This window comes from Perna viridis, chromosome 1, assembly GCF_037379345.1.
Source record: "Perna viridis isolate PV_CMFRI_1.1 ecotype Kerala chromosome 1, ASM3737934v1, whole genome shotgun sequence".
In the NCBI taxonomy this organism is placed as follows: domain Eukaryota; kingdom Metazoa; phylum Mollusca; class Bivalvia; order Mytilida; family Mytilidae; genus Perna; species Perna viridis.
Genome location: NC_142445.1, coordinates 6,838,502 through 6,852,173, shown reverse-complemented (window position 1 = coordinate 6,852,173; position 13,672 = coordinate 6,838,502). Strand labels below are relative to the sequence as shown.

General features: G+C 31.1%; 1 protein-coding gene across 1 annotated transcript in view; it reads right to left on the bottom strand.

Annotated features, from left to right (window-relative positions):
• LOC148627027 (ribitol-5-phosphate xylosyltransferase 1-like) overlaps positions 1-13,672 on the bottom strand; it is a 32,043-nt gene that overhangs the window by 17,106 nt on the left and 1,265 nt on the right. The window contains exon 2 of the mRNA XM_088565884.1: positions 7,060-7,239. Coding sequence (XP_088422010.1) covers positions 7,060-7,239 — 180 coding nt within the window. The remainder of the gene's footprint in view (positions 1-7,059; positions 7,240-13,672) is intronic.

The window sequence follows — 13,672 nt, the reverse complement described above, 5'->3', positions numbered from 1 at the left end:
TGCATAACATCATCAACTATCTGAGTGGTTCTCTATGAATTGTTTGACGTACTCAGAACAGAATGAATTGCTTTAAGGAATAAAATTTTAACATCACATGCAGTTATGTCGCAATAAAATTCAGAAATGCCATACTTCTCCAAGGCAAAGACTATAAAAGTATTTATTGCATTACGATAGTAATTTCAGCATCATTAGTGAACAGAGCAACTCTCAGAAAATCTTGTTCTAAACTAAGTACCTCAGGAGTGAAATCAAGAGAAACCATAATTTATTACAATAATAATAAATCATGACAAATGATAAATACATCTATGTATCATATGGTGCTGATAGAATTTCTTCATTTATTTCTCAAAATTAACTTCTACATGTCTAAGAAATAACATAGGTTTTTAGGCACAAATTAGTAAGAATCAATTATATCAGATAAGAAACAAAAAGCTGAAACTAGCAGAACTTGCAGATTTAAAATGTAGAAAATGGTATGTATGCAAATTGATCTACCTTTAGATTTCTAAATTAACACAGACAAATACCACACAACAATGCAAACTAAACATGAAAAAGAATTAGATGAACAACTGTTGACTCCATCAGAACCTGGAAGTACAGTAGTATGATTTTAAGAAAGAGAAGCATTTCTTCATCCTGTGCAGCTGCACTGCAAAATTATACAAGATGTTTCAGTTACAGATAATGGGTAAGAACTTCAGGAGATTACAAATATACTAAGGAAAAGATAAAAAACTAAAAGCATCTTGTTTTTATTGGCATGAGAACAACTATAACAATGACCATTACATTGTTGGGGTCAGGGAAGAGCCATGCCAAGATCTGTTTCTACTAGAAAATGACAGACACCAGGACTACCAACAGGCAAAAGAAACCATAAAGTACCGGTACATCTTATCTTAGATGGTGTAGTCATATACATGTACAGCATCAATTTCACAGAATCAGGTTGAGAACAGTGATATGTGTCCACCCCTATAATATATGTACCAGTATATATGCCATACTTCAGGATAATACTGTTTAAAAGTCCAGATTTTGTCATTTTATAATATATGATCTTTGTTAGATCTTTTTTTTTTTTTATGAACATGTCTTTTTTATTGCCTAATAAATAAAATTTAAAGGGAATTGAACAGAAGCACTGTTTAAAGATTTGCAAGCATCAATCAATTAATGCATTTTGATGTTATTTTTCTGCATAATGTGCAAAGATTCTTGTATCTTTTAATTTGTGCCCTTAAACTGTAAAGCAATCAAGGAAGTAATAAAAGACAATTCAATCTCCAAAAGGAGATAAACTTTTTCTTTCTCATAAACTGATATGATGAAAGTCTATATACATGCCATGAAATACATGTACATTGGTTACTTGAATCCGATCATTAAGTTTCAATGGTGATGAAGTGTATGTCTGCATTATGGGCCGGAGGTGTTTGAAAATCAATTATCATAAAAATAAAGTAGAATCATGTTACATAATGAAAGTTTTAAAAGTGCTATAACTGCATTCATAACATTACTATAGAGATGCTAAATATCACAAATAAGACCTAAGAAAAGAAAATATGTAAAAAAAGATTCTAAACAGCAAATCGATATTTCTATGCTGAGCCTGAAACGGCTCATTAAGCTGAGAGGAAGAACCATTATAACACTTCATAGATGATGTAACTTTACTTATTCAGATAAATTGTGTCTATTACAGCAATTATCCTCTTTAGATATTTTATTTTATCTTCAACAAAGTGAAAATTGTATGAAACAGAAATATATCTTTTTACCTTTTAGAAAGCTATGTGTCATTGATAATGGTACAGAATGCCATCATTAAATAATTAAACAAGAAATAACACTTCTTAATCAGTATACTATATGTGAATTGTATTTTTTTTTCTATTAACTGGTGGTTTTATACCAATAGCTCATTTTGGTAATCATGAGGTAAACAAGTATATGCTTTTCTGAATGATTAATTAAACTGTGCCCTCTTGTAGACTGATATAATATAAAAAATATCACTTGTATCCTTTTTACCTATCATTTCTCTGGCACATCATTTTATGAGCATCTTGAATTGGTACCTTAGAACCGGACTAAATGAAGTCTGTTTTGTCATAGATGGGCATATGGTAATAGTAAGTACTTTATTACTTCAACCAATAAACATCAAAGAAGTGATGGTACCATTTTCATCATATCACTATATTGGCCAGTACAGAATACAACATCAATCTTTTTTTTATATTATTGTGTATTATTACTTAAAAAATGATCCGTTGCATAAGGTACTGTATAGAGCAAAAATATAAATTCAAATTTGTAGTAGTACAATTGGCATTTGTTATGGTTTCATAAAATCTATATTACAAAATACACTTGTCTACAAAATAAAGAGATATAATATTTGAAGCTTTTTTCAAGCAAAACATACATAAACCATTAACCCACATTTACTGTCAATTATTCATGTTTTTAAATCGTAAAGTTTTCCCAGATGAAATCATAAGTATACTGGGAGATAAAATAAAAATGACTACAGTAAATTATTATTTGAATTAAAATGTGAAAAAGTTTGAGTGTAATACTGTTTGTGTAATGTTATTTTTTACATTTATAAATGGAGAACTATTGGTCTTGTGAGAGTTTAAATTGGACCCAAAGACAAAACATTAAATGAAGAAAGCCACAACATTTTCTTTAAATGAGGACAAACTTGGTAACATGTTTTTTTAAAATGTTCCCTCAAATACATTTAACTTGAAACTAGCAAAAATAGTTTAATCAGAATAAAAAGTCTTATTTCTGTTATTTTGAACAGACATGTTGTCCGAAATAAAGTATATATGCCCATAATATTTTAACTACTAGCCCAATCAACAAGTAAATTAAAAGTTAAACAATTTTGACTGAAAATGCTTAAAAGAGTTAGGTAGTTTTCCTACAAAAACTGAGCAATTTTCATTGGCTACAATAGTAACTACAATTGAAATTTTAGTGGATTTTATTATTGAAGGCCTATGCTATACATTTAAATTCCATATGATATCTTCTTACATGTTTTTCGTAAATTAGTCCAAAACATGTTTTTCATTAGTTCATGTTGGTCATAAATGTATGAAAAACATGTTACAATTTTGCCTATGTACAAAAATTCTGCATGTACATGTATCAGTAATTCAATAATAGGAAAGAGATCAGGCTGTTTTTCTCAGTAAAAAACTTTTGGGGAGTGAGAACCCATACATAGATATCCTTGACAACATTATAAGTCATTTCAATTCTTAATTCTCCAATATGATATGATCTGTTAAAATACAACATTATAATTTGTTTTACTGATACATGTCTGTACCTTTTGCATATAAAAAACATTATTCAGAAAGGTTAAAATGGCCAACCCAGAATTAAACAGAGACATCCACCACTATCTCAGGTCATCACGAATATTTAAAGAGAAGTTTTATGTTGATAGTGTGATTTATAGTAGATATTTGTATTTTTATGGGCTACTGAGTCCATACTGTGAAGAATAAGGTTCTCAATTACCACAAACAATATTGGTGTATTCAGCTGTTAAACAGTCTATCGAGAAGGTCAACAATTGGCACATTGTTGTTTAATAGTCTATATTTGATATAGGCAAAGATAACGATGTTTTTACTCAAGTTACATATAAGTGACAAACATCACAAACATTGCTATTGAACAGCATCAAAACGATCAATACTAAAACAGTTTTTTTTTTTCACAGAGAAGTCATTTTAATTCAAAAATTGGATTTTCTTAACTTTTATTCCAGTAAAAAATCCCTTCATTATGCTATAAAATAAATTTTTATATTATTGTATTTTCAAGAATGAAAAGTGTACCAACATGGCAATATTTATTTAATTGTAGAAACTATAACAGCAAAAAAGTCTTCATTTCCACATGTAAAAAGATTTATGTGCAATCTGCAGTCAAGCTATAGTGCCATAAAGATACGAAAAGTTAAGAGGCAGTTACATTAAATGGTAAAATAAGTTTCATATTTGAAACATTTTTCAAGGAGATTTATGATTTTTAGAACTGGTGTTACAAAATTGGTGTGTATTATCCTTAAATGAGTTTGGAATGCATGTTACATCAGAAACTGGTATTATGTCCCCAAGACTCAAGTAACAGTATCTTCTGCTGTGGTAAATTTGGTTATGCAATTTCAATGACTTACCAAACATTGCTATGCCATATACTTGTATGTCTGCTCCATGTGAAGCCTAATGTTGAGACTTACCAATATCTGCTATGCATATATACATGTATGTGTACTACACATACATATACTGTATGCATAGACTTCAAATGAGACTTACGAACAGCTGCTATGCTACATATGTCTGAAATATTTGAGCCTCAAATGCATGGGCTTTAACTGAGACTTACTAACAGCTACTATGCTACACTTACCCTACTGGTGCACCTGGTCCATGCTCCAAGTTTTTAGTGGAGTCTGAGTTGCTCATTTGCTTTTGTTACTTTGTATGTATAATTTTAGTTATTCTATGTTCTTTGTTGTGTATGTCTATTTGGTCTTTGTCCCTGGGTTACATTCTTTTGATTACTGTTATAACCTTGGTTCCCGTGATTACTCTCTCCTACAAATGTTTAATACATTCAGGCCTCAAGTCGAGACTTACCAACAGCTGCTATGCTACAAATGTCTAATGTATTTAGGCCTCAAGTCGAGACTTACCAACAGCCGCTATGCTATTTATGTCTAATAAATTTGAGCCTCAAGTCGAGACCTACCAACAGCTGTTATGCTCCATATATCTACTATATGCGTAGCCTTTAGCTGATTTACCAATATCTGTGCTCCAAGTCTACTATATGTGTAGCCTTAATTTGACTTACCAACATGGCAATATTTATTTAATTGTAGAAACTATAACAGCAAAAAAGTCTTCATTTCCACATGTAAAAAGATTTATGTGCAATCTGCAGTCAAGCTATAGTGCCATAAAGATACGAAAAGTTAAGAGGCAGTTACATTAAATGGTAAAATAAGTTTCATATTTGAAACATTTTTCAAGGAGATTTATGATTTTTAGAACTGGTGTTACAAAATTGGTGTGTATTATCCTTAAATGAGTTTGGAATGCATGTTACATCAGAAACTGGTATTATGTCCCCAAGACTCAAGTAACAGTATCTTCTGCTGTGGTAAATTTGGTTATGCAATTTCAATGACTTACCAAACATTGCTATGCCATATACTTGTATGTCTGCTCCATGTGAAGCCTAATGTTGAGACTTACCAATATCTGCTATGCATATATACATGTATGTGTACTACACATACATATACTGTATGCATAGACTTCAAATGAGACTTACGAACAGCTGCTATGCTACATATGTCTGAAATATTTGAGCCTCAAATGCATGGGCTTTAACTGAGACTTACTAACAGCTACTATGCTACACTTACCCTACTGGTGCACCTGGTCCATGCTCCAAGTTTTTAGTGGAGTCTGAGTTGCTCATTTGCTTTTGTTACTTTGTATGTATAATTTTAGTTATTCTATGTTCTTTGTTGTGTATGTCTATTTGGTCTTTGTCCCTGGGTTACATTCTTTTGATTACTGTTATAACCTTGGTTCCCGTGATTACTCTCTCCTACAAATGTTTAATACATTCAGGCCTCAAGTCGAGACTTACCAACAGCTGCTATGCTACAAATGTCTAATGTATTTAGGCCTCAAGTCGAGACTTACCAACAGCCGCTATGCTATTTATGTCTAATAAATTTGAGCCTCAAGTCGAGACCTACCAACAGCTGTTATGCTCCATATATCTACTATATGCGTAGCCTTTAGCTGATTTACCAATATCTGTGCTCCAAGTCTACTATATGTGTAGCCTTAATTTGACTTACCAACAGCTGCTATGCAACACATGTCTACTATACATTGTATGTGCAGTCTCAAGTTGAGACTCACCAACAACTGTTATGGTCCATGTCTACTATATGTGTAGCCTTCTGTTGACTTACCAATAGCTGTTATGGTCCATGTCTACTATATGTGTAGCCTTCTGTTGACTTACCAATAGCTGTTATGGTCCATGTCTACTATATGTGTAGCCAACTGTTGACTTACCAATAGCTGTTATGGTCCATGTCTACTATATGTGTAGCCAACTGTTGACTTACCAATAGCTGTTATGGTCCATGTCTACTATATGTGTAGCCTTCTGTTGACTTACCAATAGCTGTAATTCTCCATGTCTACTATATGTGTAGCCTTCTGTTGACTTACCAATAGCTGTTATTCTCCATGTCTACTATATGTGTAGCCTTCTGTTGACTTACCAACAGCTGTTATGGTCCATGTCTACTATATGTGTAGCCTTCTGTTGACTTACAAATAGCTGTTATGGTCCATGTCTACTATATGTGTAGCCAACTGTTGACTTACCAATAGCTGTTATGGTCCATGTCTACTATATGTGTAGCCAACTGTTGACTTACCAATAGCTGTTATGGTCCATGTCTACTATATGTGTAGCCTTCTGTTGACTTACCAATAGCTGTTATTCTCCATGTCTACTATATGTGTAGCCTTCTGTTGACTTACCAACAGCTGTTATGGTCCATGTCTACTATATGTGTAGCCTTCTGTTGACTTACCAATAGCTGTTATGGTCCATGTCTACTATATGTGTAGCCTTCTGTTGACTTACCAACAGCTGTTATGGTCCATGTCTACTATATGTGTAGCCTTCTGTTGACTTACCAACAGCTGTTATGGTCCATGTCTACTATATGTGTAGCCTTCTGTTGACTTACCAATAGCTGTTATGGTCCATGTCTACTATATGTGTAGCCTTCTGTTGACATACAAATAGCTGTTATGGTCCATGTCTACTATATGTGTAGCCTTCTGTTGACTTACCAATAGCTGTTATGGTCCATGTCTACTATATGTGTAGCCTTCTGTTGACTTACCAATAGCTGCTATTCTCCATGTCTACTATATGTGTAGCCTTCTGTTGACTTACCAATAGCTGCTATGCTCCATATATCTACTATATGTGTTGTTGTGTTTGTCAGCTTGTCAGACTTGATGTCCTCTTTGCTCCACAGAATCTTAGGAGGCTGATGTCTGTGGAGGTAGGAACCTTCCTTCTCAAATTCTTCTCCCCAGGGATTCCAGCCATTATCATCTTCCTCTGTAATTTCTATAAATGAAAATAGAAATTAAATGTTTAGTTCACAAGATTGCCTATGAAACTCAGAAAATATATTAACCAACTGTTGAGAAACATATTGCACCATACCTGCATCAGTGTTTAACAAGACCTAAAAAAAAACAATGTTATCATATTGCAACAATACTATATCCAGTATGACACCCCCCTCCCCCCAAAAGAAAACATGTATCACATTGTCCATGTTTCAAGGGTAGGACAATATCTGTTATGAATATTATAATTTCTAAGCCTTCAAGTAATACAGTGTATTTTGATGATAAATGAGTTTTTAGTCACCTTACTTATGATAATAACATATAAAACATGTATGAACATTGACCTATCATTAGTATAACTGTGTGCTTAAAGCATGTAAACATGCCGAGTACATAAATTCAAATAGCAGTATACAATATAATAGAAAGCAAAATTATAAGTTAAATATATATGTTAACAGATTTTTTTAAATTTAATATTCCCAATTTTTTTTCAGATTTGTGGACTCTTACATGTTATACTTCTGAGTGTGTGATATAGAACAGTGCTTTACTTTAGTAAGACAATACGATGGTGATAGAACAGTGCTTTAGTTTAGTAAGACAATAAGATGGTGAAAATGTCTTAAATATGAAAACAATCCCACGAAGAATAATTTTGTTGTATAAGTGTTAAAAAGTTTTAGTATATAATATTAATTAAAATGCAATAAATTTAATATTCTTTAAATGAATGTCTCCAAGAAATGTTTTTAGCAAATAACAATGTATGACAGTACACTAGTAGTCTGGCTTTTGTTAGTTCCATACATACATGTACATACAGTAGAAACAACAGATACATGTATATAGCCAAAAACTATATCTAAACAACTTGACCATTTTTACTGGAACCAGAATGTGCTGTATCAGTACCTGAAATATATTTTTTCATATGCCTTCATCAGAGTTAGAAATAGTAGTCTGCCCACCAGGCCAAGACTGGCTATTTTTCGGCAGGGCTGGCTAATTTTTGGGAAAAATTTATACAGCCATATAGTAAATACATGTGTATATTGAAAATTTGTATTCAGGGCTGGCTAGAATTTGAGTGAGTGTCCTACCCTCAGCAGCCTTCATTCATTATTATAACGACTCTAAGAAATTCTTTAGCCCTAACTATATATTTGATCTGTGTTAATTTTTTAAATTTAATTGCCAGGTTATACACAAGGTCTAAATGACCCAACTTTTTTAAGTTAAATACTTGAATGATGTCCTGATGAAATATTCATATCAACTCAAAATTATCCTATAGCTTTCACAGACTTCCACATGAGATAATTGCTTACATATCCAATTCACGATCAGCGTTTTACTTAATTTTCTTCTTGTATATATAGATGTACAGTACAGTATATACACATAAATGTCTTCAAAGATTTTGATTAGTATTTCATGTACAGTGTTGGGTTCAAGCTACAATTTCCTTGGGTTATTGTGTGATTTGATGAAAATTAAAACCCAGACATAATCTTGTAGCAGTAATCATAAATTACAATTGACACACTAAGATAAAGGCTTTCAATGAGAATTACCCTTTAAGAAATACAAAAATCAAAGAGGAAAATTTCAATGTTAATTTGAAGCACAACTTTTCATAAATGCTAAAAGCCATTCTAATTTGCTCCAATAATCCATGACTTGAATTTGAAATTGACTTCAAATGAAAATTTCCATTTTATTTGCTTCAGTCCAAACTGACAAGATACAAAAGCACTGTAATTCATTCTAGCTTAATTGGATGTGACATTTTAACGGAAGAGACATCAGAAGATCTACAAGACAGATAGATTAAAAGTCACCTTCATCCAAGAACTCATTTAAATGCAATACATCTAGGATTCATTTTTAGCAGAACTTTTATTCCTGGTGTTTTGAGGTCCTGTCATTCTATAAGGAATGAAATCAAATTGAAATGATGAAGCAATTTCCTTGTAGAAGTATTTTTTATGAGCACAATGGTAGTATCTTGAGATAAGATGATCTTATTTACAATTTATTTGATATTTATAAAATCAAAGCAAAAATCTTCCATATTAAAGAATGTACTGCAAATATGTGGTACCTCTATTTTTTTCCTTTATAACTCTATAAATATTCACCCAAGAGTTTATTATACCAAACCATGAGTACCATGTAAGAGCAGTAATATAACCTTAAAAACAAGTTAATGGATCTTACTCATTGGTCCATAAATTCATGTAATACTTGTCAGTTTAATGGGTGGAATTATGTCCCCTTTTTGTATGTTATCAAAATGGTGGAAAATTTAATTTTCTGCCTGCAGAAATTTTGATGGTTTCTACACACTAATTAAATTTTATGTTCAAATCAAATTAATTTCTATCTTTTCAGAGAAAGTCTAGACAATTTAAAAATAGAAATTAACTGGTTTTTAGGGACAATGTATGAAAATTTGATAAAGAAATTCACCCTCATAACATGCTTTTAGGTAATCAAATAAATGCATCCAAGGCTTTCATTAGTCTGTTTAAAAGTTTTTCTTCACATTAAAAGACTGTATAAAGGTTAATAAAACAACTGCTAGTGTTTTTGATTTACCATCACAACATTTAAGTACTATATCAAGTCTACAAAAAAATATATGTCCTGATAATGTTTTCATATTGTATTTTTTTCCGAACAAATATTGTCCAGATGTAGAGTATGTTTTAAAATAAAGAATTACATGTAACTATTTGTTACTTAATTTAATATTTCTATAAAATATGTTCTGGTAGTTGTTTCCGCTGTCTGTGGTTTGGTACAGACTTTGTTATACTATCTGACTGTGGTATGAGAAATTCAGAATATTTTTTTTTATCTATAGAAATTTACTGATATATATGTTTTAAACCTTTGCATAGATTGAATCAGGTTAAATTTAAGTTTAAAAATACGAAATCAAAACCAATCAGTTGAAGACATGTAGAATCAAAAAGTAGAATTTGATTTCCAAGGATTGAAGAATCATTGCATGACTGAAGTGACTTGTGGTGTTGTCATTTCCTGTGACAAATAATACTTCAACTTGCTCTATCACACTCAGATTTAATTATCGGTCAATACAAAACCAGGAAAAGCTGTCAAATATGAAAATTAATATTGATTTTAAATGCAATTTAGAGGAAAACTGTCATCAAATTTAAAGAAAGATCATGAAATCTAAGTATTTAGCAAATAAAGTAGGCTTATATAAATTTATGAAGTTAAAATTGAATATTAATACACTGATTGTGTCAATACCATTTGATAATGCAGATAAATAATTCATTACATTAACAACTCACATCTAGACATGTCTTACACAAGTATTATTCAAAATGAACAAAAAAAGACTGTGCATGCATATTAACATAAATTTCTGTCTGTTGAAGTAAATCATAGTTCCCTTCAATAGACAAATGAAATATACCCCAAAGTGTATTTACATATATGTAATGTAAGGTTCCGTTTATAATTGCTCCTCAAAATTGTGACACAAAAAAACAAGTGTTACATGTACTATTGGTATTACATATATGTAACATGAAGACAACCAATTAAATCTTGTCATTGAATAGCACTGAAAACTAAAATCAACTCTTCGAATTAAGTAATACATATATTGCAGATACATGTACATTGTTCCCATCCTTCTGAATGGATGACAATAGGACTATACATATACATGAATAATGTAATAGGACTGCATACATTGAACTGAGTGCTATCAAACAAATATTGCATGAAATCAAGATCATTCTGATGCAGTCAGTATACATTGTAGTTTCGCTTTTTACCCTTGACTTTAAAGATGCTCTTCCGTTCTGTTTCCCAATTGGCCAAATACTGATAACTTAGTTGTGTTAGAAAAAAATGTGTTGAAAATTAAAATTGCGTGCCATGTGTTATTTCCTGAATGAAATGTAGAAAATCATAAGTAAAAAGAACAAATTTTATTGCGTTGGCTATCTTTATTTTAAAGATAGTATTTGTTTTGGTTTTCCAAGCCTTTACCCCCTAAAAGTTCCATTTTCTTTTCCCTATAATACAGTCAATTTATTTCTCACTGCAGGTTCATGAATAATAAATGAAATTACAAGATATATGCAGCACAATTTCCTTTGTGATATCTCATATTTTCCATCTAGAAATCTGATCTTTCACTCTGTTATCTGTAGTAACCTGACCAAACTTAATCTTACTGTCATCACATCAATTTTTAATGAAATTAACAATGTTTATTATCTATTTTTTCCCTAATTCACAGTGTTATATAAGTAGGAAACATATAGATTAACAATATGAATCTCTCTGTATGTTATTACAATAATGTCACTTAATAATAATGCTTTAAATATAATATAACCACCACCAGAGTAATTTAGCCAGGGATCATGGAGATTCATTCTGTGTAATGACAGACATAAATAGACTAGCTAGAGGAAATTGATTCTGAATGCCCTGTCTCCATCATGGCCTTGTAATGCCAATGTTTGTTCTTCATCAAAACTAACAAGTTGGTTTGAGCCTTTACTATGTTTACTTTGAAGAAAGTTACAAACAAAGATTATAAACAGACACTAAAAAGTTACTTAACACAATGTAATTTTTAAAACAAACTATGACTTAATAGCACCACTGTGTATAAGTTGTCAAGTACATGTATGTACATGTATATCTTCATATTCCTGTTATGTACATGTATATTATCATATTCCTGTTATGTACATGTATATCATCATACTCCTGTTATGCACATATAGCAATGTAAATATAGGTCAAGAAGGACAATAGCTTTTATAATTACAACAGATTACACTTTTAAAAATAACATACATACAAAATGTACAAACTGCAACAAAATTGTAAAGAAATGGATTGTGTTCAAGGACATTTCAAGTATAATACTTTGTAATTAAATATTATATCAAAAAAGATATTTACAGCTGATAAGGAACTACATGTACTTTTTCATTAGTGCATTGAATGTGAACATATTTTTGCATTTAAATTTCTAGATAACAACAAATCAGTTCATAGGTGAAAAAGTCTTTCCTTCTGTGTAAGATTGGTATATATGAAAGTCACCTTAAAATGTTATGTAATCTAAGTCTTAAATTTAAGCTACTGTAGGTTTTACTTTTCACTTAGAGTTTTCTTTATATATAGTGATTTTATGCCAGGTAAAATACAATAAAACTGTATAAATATTTTTCTTCCCATCTACTTTACTATTTCAAAACAGTTTAGTCAGACAAAGGACTTTACTGAGATAAAGACTTAATTAAAATATGACATCTACATTGGTACATTAACAATGTTGATGTTATTGTACATCTACCAAAAGCCTTCCAAAGTACCGGTATTATTCACAGTACTTATTAATATTAGTTTAATCTGTCTTAAAATTTAATACATTTGTAGGTATCCAATATCTCACTTTTAGAATTTTTAACAACAAAAGGTTTAAGACCATCTGACATCTGTAATATTGGCCTAAAGGGATACACTGCATTCGGTATGATGACCCTGTTGGTATTTTTTTAAACTGTTATTTCATCCCAACCTGAATGCTTTGATTTTGAGACTGGAGAGATCTACAATGTACTGTACATAAACTGCTATATTTGCAGAGTCAGTACATATACATTTTGCCTACAATGGGCATTGTACAGTATGTCCTGAAAGGAGGCATTCTGGAATTTTAAGTACATGTACAATGTATGTGCAATGTACATTGTTTGTACATTTTCTCAACAAGTTAGTCTTTTTGAAATTTTATAAGGCAAGACCAAAGACAGTTTTCAGGAAGTCAGATAGTAAAGATATTACCCTTAGAAGTCAACACTTTTTCAGTTTTCTGAAGCAGAGAAATCAAATCGTTCATCCCAGACAGTAACATAAAAAACAACAGCTGCTGAGTGTGGTCATGAAACACCCACCTATCCCCAAAATCAAGAATAAATAAACCTGATTAAAACATGATTCATTATACATCTGTGTAAATAATTCAAACACAAGCAAATAACAATACTACATGTAATACTTATTATTATGATGCACTAAAACAACAAAATGGATTGTAACAAATTTGCACATTTGTCCTTATAAATACAATGTATATGAATCAAACGAAAGATCATGTTATTACATATAGAATCTACAACGATAACGAGTTGATTATGGAATTTCTCACCTCGAGTGAAATAGATTTTATAGTTTTAATCGCAAGGTTTGCCGAGCTATTCAAACTAAAAAAATTATTTCACGAGATGTGAGAAATTCATAATCAACAAGCTTTGAGTGTTGATTCTGTTTCTCAAATGCCCTAAAAACATAAAAAATATCCAAAAATGAAAAGCGTGCAAAAACATTATGATTCTGATTTGTAGGAAACA